The 21,029-nt window shown below is 45.4% G+C and overlaps 1 protein-coding gene across 9 annotated transcripts in view; it reads right to left on the reverse strand.

Annotated features, from left to right (window-relative positions):
- Positions 1-928: 928 nt before the first annotated feature.
- Positions 929-21,029, reverse strand: part of LOC310775980 (calcium/calmodulin-dependent protein kinase type II subunit gamma-like) — a 65,316-nt gene continuing 45,215 nt past the window's right edge. For 2 of the 9 annotated variants that reach the window (XM_083636101.1, XM_083636099.1), the window contains 10 exons: positions 20,098-20,138; positions 19,376-19,459; positions 18,083-18,127; positions 17,887-17,941; positions 17,572-17,652; positions 12,480-12,626; positions 10,414-10,489; positions 10,114-10,208; positions 4,457-4,693; positions 929-4,283 (listed from right to left, as the gene is read on the reverse strand). In XM_083636101.1, coding sequence (XP_083492227.1) covers positions 4,461-4,693; positions 10,114-10,208; positions 10,414-10,489; positions 12,480-12,626; positions 17,572-17,652; positions 17,887-17,941; positions 18,083-18,127; positions 19,376-19,459; positions 20,098-20,138 — 857 coding nt within the window. In that variant the 3' untranslated portion in view covers positions 929-4,283; positions 4,457-4,460. The remainder of the gene's footprint in view (positions 4,284-4,456; positions 4,694-10,113; positions 10,209-10,413; positions 10,490-12,479; positions 12,627-17,571; positions 17,653-17,886; positions 17,942-18,082; positions 18,128-19,375; positions 19,460-20,097; positions 20,139-21,029) is intronic. The other 7 variants (XM_083636104.1, XM_083636102.1, XM_083636100.1 and 4 more) reach the window with 6 other exon arrangements.

Here is a 21,029-nt window from a genome sequence, read left to right on the forward strand (position 1 = left end):
GACACACACGCAGACTCCCTCCTTAAAATAACTGGGCCCCATCATAAATAAGACCACAAAAACCTTTTGAAATAAGACTACAGCATTAATCAACACTCAATCCAGCTCAAATTAGAGCACGGCAAGACTGTGCCGGGGCTGAAGTTGTTAGACGGGATCGGTCCAGGAGCTGCTGAATGGACAGCAGTCCCGTTATAATGCGTGTATGTTAATGGCCATGAAGCTATGCAGTGGTATTCAGTGCTTAATCAGACTTAGTTATGTGATGACAGACAAGTATGGTGGGCCAACCGTACGCCAGCTGTGATGCTGGGGTGGTGTTCAGAGCAGCTGAAAGATACACAGGCAGGACAGTCTGTTCCGCTCTACTCAGATAAAAACCCTTCTGTTCTCAAGGCCAGTGTATACATGCCAAATGCCACCAATATAAACAAGATTCACCACTGGAGGTGAACACACTGACTCTTTGCTGACGTGTGGAAACCCCATAGTTCCATGTTTTGACTTCACTTGATGGTTACTTGCTGTGGGTTGAGATGAGCTGCAACCTCAAGGTTCATGAAACCTTGTTAAACCCTATAAAAAAAACATGGTGGTCAAGCAACAACCAAGGCTGTTTTAGTACCTGAAAAGTTGACATTTCAGAGATGGTACATTCTCACGGACTGCATATATGGCATCAAACAAATGTGAAAGGACAACCAAGAGCACACGCACGTTGGTAGGTCTGGGGGTGGACAAAGGGTGTTAATTCTTAAGTACTAGATACCTTTCCAACAAGACATTTGTTTGACAAGGGACAACATAGTTTTCCACCTACACTCATACTATTAACTGGAATGACAAGAATGAAACCAAGATACAGTGACAAACCAGAGGTGAAGTAGCAGCAAGGAATAAAAGAGCCAGAGAGACAAACCAGTGCTGAAATAGTATTTTTATTAAATACTTTCAAGATCCAAGTTCGAAGAATAACAAAGCTATGATGAAGACCAACTAACACTCAGACAAACACTTGATAGTCGTCAATTCATGGTTGTATTTCATTGTACATCATGATCATGCAAAAAACTCCAGCATCCATGTGAAGGCTGGGGGAGAAAGCGCAGCCCAATAGTATATCATTACAACGCAGTGAAAATGCTAACATCGAGGGCCTCATACCAAGCTACGGCTCCTGAATCCTTTTTTTAAATTCATTTTTATGCGTTTTTATTTTTCATGTTACCTATTCAACATTCTGGATGGAGGAGGTTGTCAATTCAAAGATGCAAATATCATATATTATAAACACTATCTCCATCCTTATTCAGGTAGGTACATGGTAGAAATGCTTAACTGAAACATGCATATAACTAGGTCTCCCACTCTGGCTCAACAGTGTAGGTCACACAAACTTGCTGACCGACAGACTCTTTCGCTCTCACACTTTTTCCTCTCCGTCTTTGAAACTCCTCTCAACTGAGCAGGCAGAATTTAAAAACCACCAAGGGTAGATTACTTTCATAAATATTTTAAAAATGGAGTCCCGATCAATCGATGATCATTCAATCATAATTTTGTGTCGTCTACCTTCCTCCCTCTTTTTCCCTTTTTCTGTGTGTGTGTGTGTGTCTTTGAGGGAGAGTGCAGAACTCTAGCTTGGCAGAGCGGCAAATTACCAAACGGCAAACGACAGTTAATAGCAACATCGACGACAAAAAACTCATAAAACCAGTAACACGGGTAACAGAGAAACGACAGAGAAAGGTACAAACAAACATTTCAAGAGCGCGGGGAGGGGGCATCAGAACATGTGGAGCCAATTGGTAGGGGGGGGGGGGGGGGGTAGTAGATAACACCTGTGTGTACACTGATGTGCACAGGTTAAGTAGCATGGCGAGGGGTTCACACCCTGGTGGTCACACAGCAGCGGTGCAGATATGTTACAAAGCCTAAAACACACCAGCCGGGCGTGTGTGCATGTGATATGTGTTACACGCCGCATGGGAAAGACAGCTCACAGCATTGTGGGTGAAGACACTATAATAAAGGTCTCCGTATTTAAACCAAACAGGGGGTGTGCAGGGGGGTGAGGTGGTGAGGTGGGGGCACCCTGTGTAGTCACTATTCCCGGTCTCCCAAAACAGTCATGTGGCCATGGGTCTGGAGCTGGTAGCGCGTGCGCGCACGAGTATTCGTGTCCGTGTCGCTGTGTGTACCATTGTGTGATAGAGAACTGCCAGTGTTCTACGTGTTTTAAGTGGAGCAGTGGACGTGTTTTAAGGAAGAGCAGTGAACGAAATCAAACGCAATCCAATCAAAGTGTTCAAAAATAGTCAATAAGGAGTTTAAGCCTTCAAGCCAAATCAGGGTAACACAGGGGGGTAATGGGGCGGGTCCCACGGCCAGATGCACAGGATGAGTGTCTCATAGATGCATGTACATATATTACACTTTTCTACATATATCTATACATACACTGTATTTACACAGTGATTATAAACAAACCAGGCCCTTGCAGGAAGTGGAGAAAAGGGGTGTGGGGGGGGGGGGGGGGGGGTTTGGGGGTGCGGCTTAAGAGGTGGGGGGGGGAGGGAAGGTAGGAGCAAATGAGGGAGAGGTGGCGGGCAAACATGCAAAACACAGACGTCTTTTTCCGGCCCTTCCCTCTCCCTCCACTGCATACAGACATAACTAAACATGTTACACGCGTGCTAGTCCCTCTCTCACCACTGCATACAGACATAACTAAACATGTTACACGCGTGCTAGTCCCTCTCCCTCCACTGCATACAGACATAACTAAACATGTTACACGCGTGCTAGTCCCTCTCTCTCCACTGCATACAGACATAACTAAACATGTTACACGCGTGCTAGTCCCTCTCCCTCCACTGCATACAGACATAACTAAACATGTTACACGCGTGCTAGTCCCTCTCCCTCCACTGCATACAGACATAACTAAACATGTTACACGCGTGCTAGTCCCTCTCTCACCACTGCATACAGACATAACTAAACATGTTACACGCGTGCTAGTCCCTCTCTCACCACTGCATACAGACATAACTAAACATGTTACACGCGTGCTAGTCCCTCTCTCTCCACTGCATACAGACATAACTAAACATGTTACACGCGTGCTAGTCCCTCTCCCTCCACTGCATACAGACATAACTAAACATGTTACACGCGTGCTAGTCCCTCTCTCACCACTGCATACAGACATAACTAAACATGTTACACGCGTGCTAGTCCCTCTCTCTCCACTGCATACAGACATAACTAAACATGTTACACGCGTGCTAGTCCCTCTCCCTCCACTGCATACAGACATAACTAAACATGTTACACGCGTGGTAGCTTTAAACTTGCACAAGAAAAAAAAATACCATTTTTAAAAACTCAGTTGCTTAAAAAGTAGCCTCGAATATAGGATCAGTCAGACCGAGTCTCCGATTATTCACAGGAACGCAATGAACAGGACGCTAAAAACACGCTAAAAACACGTCAATCTCGAACGCGATTCCCCCCCACGATTTTGCCTTCTCTCGGAAAAACAAGGGTACAAACAAAAACGTTAACACATGAACACATAAAAAGCCTAAAGTTCTACACTTTGGTGCTTCACGTTTTTGATATCAAGTTTCTCTCGTGTCATCAAGTTCTCTCGCGCATTCCGATTGAACAGACTTGAATATTATTTTTTCCCTCTAGACTTCCGCTCGGGGAAAACCGCCCTACATCTTTACATCAACTTGTGGGTATCCAGCACATCACTTTCTAGCCGGTAATCCCTAGAATGCCAAATGTGTCCAAAATCTCAGCTGCTGTCTCCACACTCCTCTGTTCCACCCTTATTAGATAGTAAATATAAATGCTTGGTTGGGTTTTGGTGGTTTTCTGGTACATCTAGTCATAATTTACACAGTATATTCATAACTCATACTCATAAACTGTCACAAGTTCAACTGTAAACCCTCTCCTCCCCTGGACGTCTCATCTCGCGCGGGCAGAAAAAAGATGGCTGCCAAGGGAGGGTCAGAGGGCAAAGACGCGCCCTCCTATCAGGCGCCAGATGCATGCATCATCCCATGGGGGCGGTGTCCGTGTTCAGCCGGCCCCCAGCAGGTCAAAGGAGGGACGGGATTGGTTGGTGTCGTGGAGAGGGATGCGATCTCGCCCGGCCGGGCTCCTGGCATTAGCCAATCCACACAGAGGATGTACCTCTTAAACACACTCGCTGAAAAAACTGCCCCCCAAAACACACACTCCAGTGGACTGGAGTCTCAGGACCACTGGGGGGGGGGGGAGGAACGAATCAGTCAATATCATTTCCAACATTCGGCTACAGCGGCTGAAAGATTCTAAAATTCACCAGACACTTTTCGCCATTTTAACAACTGAGTAGGATCCTTTCAATAGTCAGCAGTCAAAATGTATTAAACTTGTGTGTCTGAATGCCAAGTACCTGATCACTGTAGTGGCGCGGCGGGCGCTCCCGAGCAGTGGAAGTGAACGTTGAGCCACTTGCCATCGCGGCGATGCCACACCCTGGTCTCCTCCGATTGGCTGGAGCGCGGGCGGCCCGTGGAGTCCACAAACTGTGTCAGCCGGATGTAGGCGATGCACGCCGCGTCCTCTCCAATCAGGTGCACGTGTGGGTTGAGCAGGGTGGTGTGCACCGGCTTGCTGTTCTTGCTCAGCACTGGACAGATAAACAAAGAGGCAGACAGCAACGTTTACATGCAGTCATTCCCTGCCTTAAAGCCATCCTTTTCCTAGTCCATTATTATGTCTCTGCATGCAACTTGAAATAATGGGAATGTTATCTTATCTCATATTGCTGGGAAATCTACAGGATTAAGAAGCCGCAATACTAATAGTAGGATAGGAGATGCAGTACATGATGAAATAGGTGGAGCCCACACACCGTATGGCTAGTTAGACTTATTTATTAATTAAAATGACAACGTTTCGATCCGAGGTGAATCTTCGTCTGGTCAAACATGTTAGGTTAGGTTTAGGCAGGTATGGCAATCACTTATTTTGAGTCTTGAATTGTGAGATAGAAGGAAGCTTCTGAGCAATTCTGATGTTCCAAAATTTGAATTCCTCATCATAAGAAATGTATATTTGACACCAAGATCATCCAGATCAGATTGGTCTACACAACTTTATTGTGTGTACTGTACTTTCAATCCCGCCGCGCTGTATTTGAATGCAGGGGCTGGTAGAGTAATCAGAGGGTCTTTTGTAGCAAACTCATTGGAGTCCTGGCCTTGTGAAGAGGCATTCTGCATAATCACGTTGCGCTTTGAAAAGAGCTGGTCGCCTGCCTGGAAAAACATGGCAGTCCACGCTATAAACAAATCATTGTAGCTTCAGGCTGATGAATAGCATTCAGGTGAGACAGTAGAGCTCGTGTGTGTGTGGCCACATGGCCTGTAAAGCATGGGACTGTGAGGGGCTGAGCTGGACCCATGGGCGCCCGTGCACCGCCGCGGTATGGCGCTGACCTGGAATTAAGTGAGGAAACAGAGAGAGAGGGAATATAGAGTTCCTAAACATCCTTATTTAAACACATTGCTTCCTTAATCCTGCTTTAATGGGCAGAGCAGCAAAGTGAAGCAATAAGCAGGTGTGGAGGTCTTTTAACATGGAGATCATTCCTTTCTTCAACTGGAATGGAAAAACAGAGCAGACGGTCTCTGTGGAGTGGAGAACAAGATGAGGAAGAATTCATGTCTATTCCCTTTACTTTTCCCCACAAGTCTACATTTGGTACAAACAAAGCACATTTTTCACATTTGGAAAAAATTCTCCACTGCTATGACTGATAAACAGAGACTGAGGTGATAAGCTCTCACTACATTGCATTGCATAATAAGCTGGTGTTCAGGGGTGGTTAACTATTTATATGGAGCTACCAAGAGAATTCACGGTATTAAACTTGCATGTATGTCAAAGAATAGCATCACTCTAGCTGGCTGAGGGAGAGAGACACTTGCAGAGAAAGACGAAGCGACAAAAATATTTGATTTGTCTTTCGACAGATACTTCTCACTCTTTTTCTCTCTTGCTCTTGTTGCCCTCTATCAGTTTTAAATATTAATCTACATCTTACTGCTGTGTTGTTTTATGAGTCGACTAGCAATGCACCCGGCGTTGCCCGGGTTAAATAGGCACAAAGCAATACAACTGTGTCTTCTGCTTGGGCGACAATGATGACGGTCTTCAGATGTTTTCCAGGTGTGGGCATGCATAGAAGACAGACACACAGACAGACAACTTCAACTTTATTATGTAGATAACTGGGAATAGTGCGCTGTTTCTCATGGGTCTGGTCCAAGTCAAAGACACACAGGGATGTTTCTAGCATAAACATCAGTCTGAGGCTCCCTCAGACTGCTGGTTCTTGGCTGGGACCTTCTACCCAAGACCTCCTTGTCAGTCTACAACAGAGATGGCAATCCACAGCAAGGATACATAGTAACAGCCATGCCACTGTGTTTATATGGCATACATGGGCAACATACGGCCCGAGGGCCGTATGCGGCCCGCGGGCGCCCTCTGTGTGGCCCGCGATGGAATTTGTTTTTTTTTTTGTTTTTTTACAGTGCACCTGAACGCAACATGCAAGATACCCGCTGAATAAGTGTCCAAATGTTCATGTCATTCTGGCCAATACTCTGTTATAGCATTTCAGTCTGGAATATGGAATATCTTTCAATAATATTTATGACTAAAAGGCTAAAAGTAATCTCATGTGTAAGAAATGACTGTTCTACATTGAAGTAGAAATTGAAATAATTAACTTGTTGGTTTTGGATTTATTTAGCTTCAAGAGTGCATTTTTGTTCTTGTGTGACCCTCAACACAGGCTTTGAGAATCCCGGGCCACTTACTGATACTTAATTAAATTACTTGATTAAATTAACCCACTCATATTCTGGTTTATTTCAAGAAAAACATTTCGGCTAGTGGAAATTCTAATTGGCTGGTAACTTTAAAATCTAGCAGCCATATTGGCAGGTGGTGAAAAAAGTTAATTTCAAGCCCTGCAGGGAGAGCAGCTGGTGACATAGGAGTGAAAAAAGGATCAAATATTGGTGGTTAAGACTGAATAATGACATCACAATTGTTAATTTAAAATGAGTTATTCCTCTAAACCTGGCTTCAAATGCCCCAAATTTTTCGCGCTGGCGCCATTCAGCCCTCAGCAAAATCTGGTAGCGAGGACATTTTTTTGTGACCCTCTCTATCATCAAAGTTGCCCATCCATGGGTTACGGCATGACAATATTTGTTCGGCCCCCGGTAACAATCTGGGTTTCTCATGTGGCCCCCCCATGAAAAATAGTTGCCTACCCCTGTTATATGGTATGAGATGGGTTTGTAGGCGTTACATACTGTACCTGCCAACATTGAGCTGTGAAAAAGAGGGAACTTTTCTGGGATATCGGTGAATGGCCTACCTCAACGTCCCCCTGCCCCCATATAACCCTACACCACAAATTAATAGAATACAAGGATGTAAAGTAAATGACTTTTAATTAGTCTTAAATGCATAGCTCACAGTAAATAAAATAATAAAATAAACATACATAATGTACAGAAGATGTGATCAAAAGTCAACATCTACATTTTCACCGTTTTCACCTCTGCCTTACTGACTAGCTTGGAGCAGCCTCCGACAGCTCTCATGAGGAACATGCCAATAGCAGTCCCCCCTCTGTGCTTCCACGGCTTGTTTGTGTTTGGCATGTTTGCGAACATGCTTTTCCCTGTTCTAGTCGGCGCAACATACAGTAGCTTGCAAAACGCATGGTGTTTGCGGATGTGGTTTGCGGTTAGAAACGGGAAGGAAGTGGACTGAAATTTGGACGCCCATTTCTTCTTCTTGAGACCAGTTTCATCCATTTTCAGTGGCAAAGCGAGCGCAGCCCTTTGACTGTGTACATACAGTAGGCAGGGAGCTTGAGCGAGTGCAGTGACGATGTACGGCACGTCAAGCTCGGCAGGGTGGTTTGCCTCTGGGTTGGGTTGCCAGGTACCATGACAAATATAGTGGGGCAGTCACTGTAAGCATCACAATAGTGCATTTTGCGATAAAAGCATATCATTTGGTACACATAGCCAAAGGCACTCCGAAAGGAATTTGTTATGGAGGCAACATAAATTTGGAGAGGGGGGGGGGGGATGCAAATGTTTTGCTGCCACAGACTGGCAGCCTATGGAAAGTGTAACTGCAATAAATCCACAAATTCTGCAAAAAACTATCCGAACTATTTCGATAGGTTTTTGGGGGTTAAAGTGTTTCAAATACTACTATCAATACAGCCATCGATTGACAGCTTGGGCTTCTAGTAGGGATGGGCATTTCTAGTAAAAACACTAGTCGAAATTCACTGAGCCAAAGTCGACTCTTCGTCAAAATTCGCCCACCCCTAAACCCCCCCCCCCCCCCCCCCCCCAAAAAAAGGAAAAAAAAAATTGTTTGGCTTTGCGAGTCACAAATGTTATATGGTCTTCCCTGATTCTAAGTACCGGTATATTTGAATCGCTTGGTTTGACCAAGTAAAACAATTTTGATAGGCATTTGACGCCAGAGCTGCGTTCCAATACCCATACTTGTACTTCTTTCTTGTAGTATGTACTGCCCTCACAAAGTATGGATTGTAGTGTGTAGCATGCATGCAAAATGCATACTATTGGGACACACTACATCTGTCGTCACGTGAGCTTCCTGAACTCCGACCTCTTGCTCACTTCCGCAGCGCCACTTTTTTTTTTTTTTTTTTCAATAAACAAAGTCTGGGAATAACAAACAGTACATTATACAAAAAAATCAGACTAAGCATTTACAAAATTGGAACAGACAATCAAATAAACAAATTGCTGTTATATTGTAATGTATGTTGTTGTTTCTAATAAACTGATGTGATGATACTTACATGCAGTCTCATTCTTAACAGTATAATAACGTGCATATTTCTGTCAGTGTTTTTATCATAGTTATTGACGTGTTCACGGCGTCATGGAGGTGGGCGTGGATTATACACGTAGCTCACTCAGTGCGACGTAACTCCAGTAGGTGGCGGTAATGCACAAAAAGTTGTTTGCCAACCGCCATAAAACATTAGAAGAAGAAGAACTTCCGCTGCGCAAAGGATTGGGGGGAAGTTTGGCTGGCGCAGCATGCATCGATGCATACTCCAAAATAGGAGCTGATGTAGTACAACACCCTGGTACTCTTGGCATACTGCATATGACATACTATGTATTGGGACATACTAATTCTTTTTTTGCCTACTAAATAGTATGGAATTATGGGTATTGGAACGGGGCCCAGGTCTATGGAAAAATGAATGGCGGGTGAAATCCCATGGACAGGGAGAAGGGGTGACTTTGGCACTCTATTGACCCAGGCTATGTTAGCCACGTTAGCTTAGCTTCCCGGACAAAGCCGAGATAGCCCATGGAACGCTAGACAGAATATCAGCTCTTCTTCATGCAGTAACAAGCCTTGAACCCTTTTCCTTATGCGGCTGAGTGTTGGTGTAATGTAGACACCATTTCTACTTTCTACCGTTTCTATCAAGCTGCTGGGTGCTACTGTTGCTAATGCTGATTGAGTGAGTGAGTGCGCACAGCACAGCACAGCCAGGGCAATGTCTTAAAGAGACAGGTGCCGGTAAAAACAATGGAAAACATACTTTTTAAGACAAGATTGTCAATAAACGTTTTTCGACTTTCAATAATATAAGTCGATCTTGAAAATAAAAACAATTATTCGAAAATTGGAAATTCGTTGCCCATTCCTAGCTTCTAGTCAACAATTTTGTACCTGTAATTTGTGCATACTTTGTTAAAATGTTACATTAATCCATATTATTAGTTTCCATTCAAATGGAGTACCAGACTGGTGGGTATTGGGACATTTCAGTTGCTGCCAGGTACTATTACACTGTCAGCTATAAAGCCCACCACCAAATTGACTTTTCAGATACTTTCCAGGGATTGCCAACACTTTCTGCCACTCATTGCCCCATTTGGAGGAAAGCTGCACCCACCTGGTACTCCGAGCAGATTCAAACAAACTGAGCAAAAACATTGGGAGACTCACAGTTTTCAAAGTAGAACTTGTGAAAGTCCATGCCCTCCACCAGATTCCCTAGAGCCTCTGGTTCAAAAGAGGTCAGCCCAGGGTCACAGATCCTCCTGAGAGAGGGTGAGAGGGAGAAAGAGAGATTAGAGAAACACAGAGCCCAGACAGTTCTGTATTCAGCTATAATAATGACAATTCCAAACAGTGCTGTTAGTTCTAAAATTGTACATTATATTACATTAGAGAACATGGCTTTTACTTTATGCAAAAGCCCCCAATGCACCATTGCTGGTATTATATGATGGCAGCTGCACTCACGTGTAGGCGTCAAAGTCTCCATTGTTGACTGCTTCAATCAGCTGCTCTGTTATCTTGATGATCTCCTGTTTACGAGCTAGAGAGGGGGGGAGGGGGTGTTGGGAAGAAAGAAGATCGGGATAAAAAGGTGAGAGTAATAATGCATGTGGCACTTTTGTCCTGGCGATATATATCTCTTATCACTTCACATCCTGCAGATCCTGTCTACACCTCTCCTCTTTAACCTCACCCCCATCCCAAGCAGCTGATCCTCTGGGTCTACACCTCTCCTCTTTAACCTCACCTCCATCCCAAGCAGCTGATCCTCTGGGTCTACACCTCTCCGCTTTAACCTCACACCCCCCCCATCCCAAGCAGCTGATCCTGTGTCTACACACCTCTCCTCTTTAACCTCACCCCCCCCCCCCCATCCCAAGCAGCTGATCCTGTGTCTACACACCTCTCCTCTTTAACCTCGCCCCCCCCATCCCAAGCAGCTGATCTTCTGTCTACACCTCTCCTCTTTAACCTCACCCCCCCATCCCAAGCAGCTGATCTTCTGTCTACACCTCTCCTCTTTAACCTCACCCCCCCATCCCAAGCAGCTGATCTTCTGTCTACACCTCTCCTCTTTAACCTCGCCCCCCCCCCCATCCCAAGCAGCTGATCTTCTGTCTACACCTCTCCTCTTTAACCTCGCCCCCCCCCCATCCCAAGCAGCTGATCTTCTGTCTACACCTCTCCTCTTTAACCTCGCCCCCCCCATACCAAGCAGCTGATCTTCTGTCTACACCTCTCCTCTTTAACCTCACCCCCCCATCCCAAGCAGCTGATCTTCTGTCTACACCTCTCCTCTTTAACCTCGCCCCACCATCCCAAGCAGCTGATCTTCTGTCTACACCTCTCCTCTTTAACCTCGCCCCCCCCATCCCAAGCAGCTGATCTTCTGTCTACACCTCTCCTCTTTAACCTCGCCCCCCCCATCCCAAGCAGCTGATCTTCTGTCTACACCTCTCCTCTTTAACCTCCCCCCCATCCCAAGCAGCTGATCCTGTGTCTACACCTCTCCTCTTTAACCCCCCCCCCCTCCCATCCCATCCCAAGCAGCTGAGCCACTGTGGCTCACCTTCTGCATTAAACAAGAACTGAGCACACACTACTCTCTGCAGTGTGTACATGACTGCACCAAAACCATCGCACACTCATATTTGGCTGTCCTCGACTGAATTAAATATTTATGACTAAACTAATAGGATTTTACTCCACTAAATAGTCTAAAATAATGGAGGCAATTGTTTCTCCCACATCACTGTATCCCACCAAACAAAACCACAAAACCACTGACCTTAGTTTATCAAAGACCAATACTACGTATTCGTGAGCACTATTCAAATGGCAGAGAAATGCTTTTATCTGTTAAGGGCATAGCTCATACGATCTAGAAATACAGTATCACTGAAACCAACTAAAATAGCTGGAAGCAAAGACCCTGCACTGCAAAACAAATGCCTCTCAAGTCATTTGGTCCAGTATTTCATTTTAAAATCTGATTTTTGTTAAAACAAGTAAAAAAGGCAAAAGCAAATTATTTGATTGGCTTGATTCAAGTGACATTCAGAGCTTTATACTAGTGATCCACCTTTCTTCAAGATGGTGACTTGTTTCAACAAATCTTTCGAAACAGGAAGAGAGTGAATCAAAAATAAGGGAAATTATCTCATCTCTTCCCACTTGCTTTAAGGGAAACAAGATTCTAAGACTCATTACTTGACTAAATTACTTGAGATTGACATTTTTTGCAGAATAACAGTATAGTACAAACTGCAATGTAACAGTATAACCAATTATTCAACTAATCACATAATTGCTAGAAAGGCAATTTCACAAATGAACATCCCTTGATCAGAAATCAAGGCCATTTTCTCCTTTCCTAAGAACAGGTATGCCTTAATAAGAGAGAAAAGCCAGGTTTGAGTCTGCAGCAGCTTGGTTAGCTGCTGGCAGAGAGAAGCCAGGTTTGAGTCTGCAGCAGCTTGGTTAGCTGCTGGCAGGGAAAACTCTGCTAAACAGTCCAGACGTGTTCTTACTCTGCTGAGTGTTGCTTTTAGCGGGGACAGTGTTGCTCCCTAGCGGAGCGGCGGGCGGCGCGGTCTGAGCGTGCTCAGAGTCGGGACAGGAGCTGTTGTTTGTGGTGTTCCATGCCAATATGCGCTTTGCGTCATGCGGTGGAACAGCTGGAACACACAACGGATGGTCAACGGACACACAAACACACACAGAAACCCACACAGGCAAACAGCTCGTGCAGTTAAGACATGCATACACCAAACTAAAACAACTCAAGTTGACATCATAGGGGTGTAACAATCGGCGTATTTGTATTGAAGCGTTTAGGTACGAGGCTTTAGGTTCAATGAAAACCCAACGAATCACAACACTGCTGACAACAGTGCAAGTCTTCTACAAGGATATCATGGGAAACTGAAACTGAGAAGAAAAAGGCGAACGCTGTTGGAAGCGAAAAACAAAAACGTCATCAATTGAAATAAAAAATGTAAACTAGACCGTGACAATAATCAAATAAATAAACAGAATGAATACAAATGAATTACAATTTTTAAAATCATATCGAACCGAAGCCAAGCGTGAATTTTGTGAAGCGTTACACCCCTAGAACATAAAGGGACATGGGCTATGACTGACATCATGAGTTAGTTAGTGTGTAGATACTTCATCAGAAACAACCCAGACGGAGAGGGTTCATGTGGGGTTGAGACAGACATGCGGTTGGGTTAACATGAGGACAGGACGGGCCAAGCAAGCTGGAAACAAGATGAGTGCAGCTCTGGATGGTGATGATGTTGTGATGATGTTGTGATGATGTTGTGATGATGTGGGCGTACTGAATCATTTAACAAGCCGCTCCTCCGCCGCTCATATAAAAAGTCTCCTCTGACAAAACACGGCAAAGTGCGAAGCCGGGATGGAAGCCATTGTTTGTTATTGGCTCATGTTAGGCCTCGTGGGGAAACTAGCATGTTCAGGAAGGAAGGTGGGAGAGGACGTAGGACACAGGAAGGGAGGGGGGGACTGTCCTTCAGTGCAGGTGTGCGTGAGGAGAGGTAAAGACGAGATAAAACAAAGGTTATAGAGCAGGACAAGAGAAGAGAGGAAAGGAGAGGTCAGAGTGGAGGGCAAGACGGGAGAGCAGCTGAGTAGAGGAAAATGGATGAGAAAATGGCGAGGACGGGAGAAAAGACTCCTATAGCGTCAGACAATCTGTAGAGCAGCAGAGTTGAGTAAAGACTCCTATAGCGTCAGACAAGCTGTAGAGCAGCAGAGTTGAGTAAAGACTCCTATAGCGTCAGACAATCTGTAGAGCAATAGAGTTGAGTAAAGACTCCTATAGCGTCAGACAAGCTGTAGAGCAGCAGAGTTGAGTAAAGACTCATATAGCGTCAGACAAGCTGTAGAGCAGCAGAGTTGAGTAAAGACTCCTATAGCGTCAGACAAGCTGTAGAGCAGCAGAGTTGAGTAAAGACTCCTATAGCGTCAGACAATCTGTAGAGCAGCAGAGTTGAGTAAAGACTCCTATAGCGTCAGACAAGCTGTAGAGCAGCAGAGTTGAGTAAAGACTCCTATAGCGTCAGACAAGCTGTAGAGCAATAGAGTTGAGTAAAGACTCTTATAGCGTCAGACAAGCTGTAGAGCAGCAGAGTTGAGTAAATACTCTTATAGCGTCAGACAAACTGTAGAGCAGCAGAGTTGAGTAAAGACTCCTATAGCGTCAGACAAGCTGTAGAGCAACAGAGTTGAGTAAAGACTCCTATAGCGTCAGACAAGCTGTAGAGCAATAGAGTTGAGTAAAAACTCCTATAGCGTCAGACAAGCTGTAGAGCAGCAGAGTTGAGTAAAGACTCCTATAGCGTCAGACAAGCTGTAGAGCAGCAGAGTTGAGTAAAGACTCCTATAGCGTCAGACAAGCTGTAGAGTAGCAGAGTTGAGTAAAGACTCCTATAGCGTCAGACAAGCTGTAGAGCAACAGAGTTGAGTAAAGACTCCTATAGCATCAGACAAGCTGTAGAGCAACAGAGTTGAGTAAAGACTCCTATAGCGTCAGACAAGCTGTAGAGCAATAGAGTTGAGTAAAAACTCCTATAGCGTCAGACAAGCTGTAGAGCAGCAGAGTTGAGTAAAGACTCCTATAGCGTCAGACAAGCTGTAGAGCAATAGAGTTGAGTAAAGACTCCTATAGCGTCAGACAATCTGTAGAGTAACATAGTTGAGTAAAGACTCCTATAGCGTCAGACAAGCTGTAGAGCAACAGGGTAGAGTAAAGACTCCTATAGCGTCAGACAATCTGTAGAGCAATAGAGTTGAGTAAAGACTCCTATAGCGTCAGACAAGCTGTAGAGCAATAGAGTTGAGTAAAGACTCTTATAGCATCAGACAATCTGTAGAGCAGCAGAGTTGAGTAAAGACTCTTATAGCATCAGACAATCTGTAGAGCAGCAGAGTTGAGTAAAGACTCTTATAGCATCAGACAATCTGTAGAGCAACAGAGTTGAGTAAAGACTCCTATAGCGTCAGACAAGCTGTAGAGCAACATAGTTGAGTAAAGACTCCTATAGCGTCAGACAATCTGTAGAGCAGCAGAGTTGAGTAAAGACTCCTATAGCATCAGACAAGCTGTAGAGCAGCAGAGTTGAGTAAAGACTCCTATAGCGTCAGACAAGCTGTAGAGCAATAGAGTTGAGTAAAGACTCCTATAGCGTCAGACAAGCTGTAGAGCAACATAGTTGAGTAAAGACTCCTATAGCGTCAGACAATCTGTAGAGCAGCAGAGTTGAGTAAAGACTCCTATAGCGTCAGACAAGCTGTAGAGCAATAGAGTTGAGTAAAGACTCCTATAGCGTCAGACAAGCTGTAGAGCAACAGGGTAGAGTAAAGACTCCTATCCACCTTATTTTTGGTGGCCATTTTTGCCTGATCTGCTGATGGGTGCTTCTTCCGGTGTGATCGTCCCAGCCTTGTTGCTGACAGCTTGACACCCGTCTGGGCGAACGGAGCAAATCACTAATCAGGTCCAGCTTGGCAAAAATCTTGTCGATAAATATCCCTTTAAGACCGCAGTGCATTCATGGGTAATCGCCTGCTGTGGCTAATATTAGCCGCTAGTTAGTTATGTTACATGGCAGTAAAACGCCACTAAATGACCAAATTGATAGAACTTTTAACCATTTCGAGTAACACTGTTTCCATACGGATCACCAGCATTAGTTTGTTGTTTATAACGTGGCTATATTCATAACGTTTTATATCTCGGATGCGTTATTTCGAATCCCACATAGGTTACGCCAAACCCCACATAGGTTACGCCTCGAATCCCACATAACTTACGCTAAAACGCACATAGGTTACGCCTCAAATCCCACATAGGTTACGCTAAAACCACCACCGCAAAGCGTGTGGGTTTCAGGACGAAACAGTCTCGAGCCACTATCGTCATCTTTAGAGCACAATATTCCTGGAATGCAAGTTTAACTAAACAGTTACATGTCCTCTGCATTCTACATAAAATTAAGATATTACGGGTTGTTTTGTTTTGTATGTTAAATACAGCCAGGGTACAAGGGACTGAGTGTAGGCGGCCATCTTTTCAAATCAAGTAGAATACCATTTAGGAAATGGCAAGCTGCAACAATAAGTCACGTTAAACTGGACCTTATACGCACAATATTTTTTTACAGTGGGGCATTAAAAAATAAGGTGGATAGCGTCAGACAAGCTGTAGAGCAACATAGTTGAGTAAAGACTCCTATAGCGTCAGACAAGCTGTAGAGCAGCAGAGTAGCCCCTCTCTGCAGAGCCGGATAACCCAGCTTGCAACTCATCTAGCTACCACAGATTTACCAACCTAGTTGGTAAATCGCCGGCAAGCGAATTGCATGACAAAGGACTATATAGGATAGATAATTCATTCCCACAGCACATGCCCGATGCAAAAGGTACTGAATGTGAATCAAGTTTTATTGTTTAACCTTAAAACAATCCTGGTTTCTAGTCAAAGTGTGAGTTGGTAACCACTGCAAATATCCATAAGTTAGCTTAACGCTATGGAAATGTAGCAAAATGAACTGTTAGCATGTTAGCCTGGGAGAATAACTTTAGGGGGTCTCCAACCCCAGACCCTAACCCACCCCTAACCCAGACCCTAACCTCTCCCACCCCTAACCCAGACCCTAACCTCTCCCACCCCCCACACCTAACCCAGACACTAACCTCTCCCATCCCCCACACCTAACCTCTCCCACCCTCCACACCTAAACCTAACCTCTCCCACCCCTCTAAAACCTTCCACCCCTGTAATACGTGGGCAAAAAGTAGCATTTTGTCATCGAACTCGCTAGGCGGCGCTGAATACCTAGGTTGGTATTACTGTGGTTGGTAAATCTGTGGTAGCTAGATGAGTTGCTGGCTGGGCTCTCCGGCTCTGCAGATAGGGACTATTGGTAAAGACTCCTATAGCGTCAGACAAGCTGTAGAGCAGCAGAGTAAAGACTCCTATAACACACACACACACACAGACACACACACACACACACACACACACACACACACACACACACACACACAAAAGACAGGGTTCCCACCGTGGGCCCAATGTAAAGATTTTCACAACTTTTCAGAACTAGGTCAGAGCACTTCTCTGATCTGAAAATTCAAGTCCATCCTGGTTTGGTTAAAGATTGTTCTGAGTTCAGAAAAGTTGTAAAAAGGAGGTAGTCTAGCTGCGGAGAAATGAGCAGACACTGAATGAAAAACAGCTGAAAACCACCATCTAATGCAATGAATGCGTGAAACAAGTTGGAATATGCGTTTTAGTACATTCCTGTAATGTGACCCATTCGTAAAATTCCCTTATTTTCCTGGAGAATTTAGCAAATGTCCTGGTTTTCCCTGTAAATACACCTATCAAAAGTCCATGATATTTCAGAAATTCCCAAACCAGTGGGGGCCCTGAAAAGAAGCTTGGTGGACCAGAGTGAGGAAGATCAGAGACGTAAGAGGCCCATTGCCAGTGCCTACACAAGGCCGGAAAGTGGGGTAGGGGTGGTGGGGGGGGGGTCCTTGCCAGGGGCGACCATGTAAGCTTTTGGTTGCCGTGGATACACTTACTGGCAGGTGAGCTTTGAGGTGAGGACAGGAGGGGGGGCATCTCCTCTGTGGCACTGCTCTGACTCAGCGCTGAGCTGTCCGCTAGAACACACACACACACAAACAAAACGCAGCCAGACACACAATACACACACACACACACACACCCCGCAGGCACACAGTCAAGAGCGTGAGAGACACATTTAGTATCTCAGCACACCTGGCACACACCAGTCACTACTGTCAAATACTGTCACACTTCTCTAGATGAGACAGAGAGAGAGAGAGAGAGAGGGCGATTAAGAGCAGGAAAACGTGGAAAGAAAGATTGAGTACCTCTCCTACCTTTCATTTCCTCCTCGTCGTTGGTGGCGTTGCTCTCTGTCGATCCCTGGAGGCGGAGCGAGTGAGAGAGGACGGAAAAAACGGAAAGATAGAGAGGTTAATATAACCAGCATCCAATCCAAGAGGCCGGATATTCGAGCATCTGGGTGACATTTGGTGGCAGGCGTTCAGGCAGACAGACACACACCTTGACGCCGTCAGGGGGGTTGTGGACCACTGTGCTCTGAGATTCCTGTGGAACACAACAGTAAGTCCCAAACAACACACCGTTTTATCGGTGCTTCTCAACTGGCTTTGCATGGGGACCTACCAGGCCATGGGGTCAGTGCTTAACATTATACCCCCCCCCCCACCCCCCGCCCCCCACCCCAATATAGTAGTTTTTGGTCACCTACCCAGTCAGTCAAGAGCATCTCGCAACCTACTTCTGGCCCCCGAGCCACCAGTTGAGAAACACAGCCTTGCCAGACAGGATATTATGCAATTGTCTGCTACAAAATGTAAAATGTAATGCATGCTGGTAAAGCGTCTCCAGAAATGACATGCTAGTAATGGATGTTAGCACGTTAGCAAAGTTTGTCAGTATGGTGGGATGTCAGTGGATTTGAAGATGAATTATGTTAGGGAGGGAAAGAAGGTTGAGCTGGCTAAAAAGATTAGGATGACTGAGTAAGGTGTTAGGATAGATGGTTGCAAGGCACAGCTGATTGTAGTGAGCAAGTTCTTTAGATTTTTAGGGGAGATGGTTCAAATTAAAGCATGGGGGAGAAGGATTATATACACAGGGAAGAGCATAGGGGCCTTCAGATGACAAGACTTAAATTCTAGTTGGATGCCAGAGGTGAGGTGGCCCAGGAGCACTCTACAGTGCTCAATGCTGCCAAAACCTCACGTATATACGGTAATCCTACAGAGGGATTCGTGCTCTGCTCCATGTGCACTCTGAGATTCAAAGTAGGGAGGAGCATTTCTCAGAGTCTACCTCAAGTGCTCCATCAGCTTGAACTCGTTTCTAATTCGGGAGCACGTGAAGATATGGCCAGAGTATGGGTGCTAGGGATGTCCAGCATAAATCCATGATCGATTTATTGTTTATGTATCACGTGATCACGTCGATTAACCTGAACAATTAACGACTGTTTGAATTGCGTAATCGCAGCCAGTTCGTCCAACTGCACAAAAGACAAAATTAAATCAAAGTGGAGAGCTACTTGCAAGAAATGCTCCACGACTGAATCCATTGGACTGGTGGAAAGCCAGGCTGACAGCACTAACGCAGTGGTGCCTTTGCATGCCGGGAAGGTGGTGGTTGGGTATGGTGGTGGTGGGGAAGGGGGGTTTGATAGGGTGCAACACCTCCAAGATGGTGGATGAAGGGTGAAAAGCAGCAATTATGAACAATAGCGGATGAGGCACAATGCTACTAAGGAACTACTGGGGTTAGCGGGCGGAAACCGACACTGCGGCGGTCCTACTGTACCATCTGGGAGTTGGTCGCCATGTTGCTGTCTTTCAGGGCATTGATGGCGCTCACTATACTGTTCTTACTGTTGTTGGTGGAAGGCTGGGATGAAGACACACATGCAGAGTGAACACACACACACACACAGACACACACAGGCATTAGAACGCTACGCTGTTTACAGAGGTGGGGGCATGTCGGTCGAGGCTCCCAGGCTGTCGAGAGTTAACGGGGTAAACGAGAGGGCGAGTGCCGAAGAATAGCCTCTAGATCATCCTTTTTACTGCTCGACTAACTCTCGGTGCCTCCGCCACTTAAGTGCGCAGAGTGCCCCCTGGGGGCGGGGGAGAAAGAGAGAGGGAGGCAGGAGGCAGGAGGATGCTTCATAGCAGCGGAGAACAACAGACTGCTCGGCAAACACGGCGAGGCTGACTGAGGGAGGGAAGAACAAGGCCAAAAAGGAGGAAGAGTACACCGATAATTGTTAGTCAGTGCTGTGAGAGGGGAGACAAAAAAAGTAAGGGAATCTCCCTATAGAAATAAATTGACATTTTGCGTCAAATAATAAAAAATCCTGAAAAGGCAATGACATCCTTCATGACTGTATCATGGAAAGGAAACGGCACTATAAGGAGGAGAGTCCTAGGAAAACAGTGCGAGGAAGAAGGGGTGAGTGGAGGAGAGAGCGCGTAGAGGAGGAGAGCTTAGCAGGGCAGAGGTGTGTGACTGCACAACCTTACCTTCGCTGAATCAGACTTCTTGTTGAGTAAACTTTTGCATGCTGTAAAAAGAGGACAGAGGGGGAGAGACCGAGATCGAGCGTGAGTTTCACAGCTGATCACAACATCCATTCCAGTCCACCCAGTTCCCTTTCTCACCAATAGGCAGGCATTACTACAGCAACAGGCCAGATGTATGGTTTGATACTAGCCTGGTCAAAGCCATCCTGATGAGATGATCTCTCACATTCTGTTTCGTTCTGCGGACTAGCCTGGCCTCATGCGCTGCCCGCATCCATTTCAGTGGGCGGCTGGGTGCGAGTACTTGCCTTGACAGACATCTCCTTCAGCCAATCAGCATCGCCAAATCCAATCCAAATCCACTCGGAAGAACGGCGAAAACGTCTTTTCCACAGAGAAACCCTGCTACCTCATACTCCTGTTGAATTGTTGTTACTGAGTCTGTTTCTGCAATAAACACTTACAGTATGACTGTGTTTACCCTACTTTACGACGTAAAGACGACGTTAACGTTACCGCTCGTTGCTTCGGGAGCCGCCATGCTGTTTTGCCACCCTGATTGGCTGGTTATGTTATCAACTACGAGGTCCCAGATTGGTCCGTGCATTTGGTAATTTCTGGAAATTGCTGGGGGCGGGCTGGAGGCCAGACTGATCCACAGAACTAAACAGATCACATGATCAGGATGGTTTTCCAGGCTAGTTTGATAAGAAATAGCAAACCCCAAAACCTGTGCCATTCAGACAATGTTGGCCTACAGTTTGATTTCAAATTGCAAGCAAATCAGATGCATTTAATGGATTTGTTTTCTCCTTGGCTTACAGGTTGCTACACTCTGCAAAACCCATTCCCATCATAATCCATTCCCATCATAACCCATTCACATAACCCATTCACATCATAACCCATTCACATCATAATCCATTCACATC

This window comes from Poromitra crassiceps, assembly GCF_964638095.1.
Source record: "Poromitra crassiceps genome assembly, chromosome: 4".
NCBI lineage: Eukaryota > Metazoa > Chordata > Actinopteri > Beryciformes > Melamphaidae > Poromitra > Poromitra crassiceps.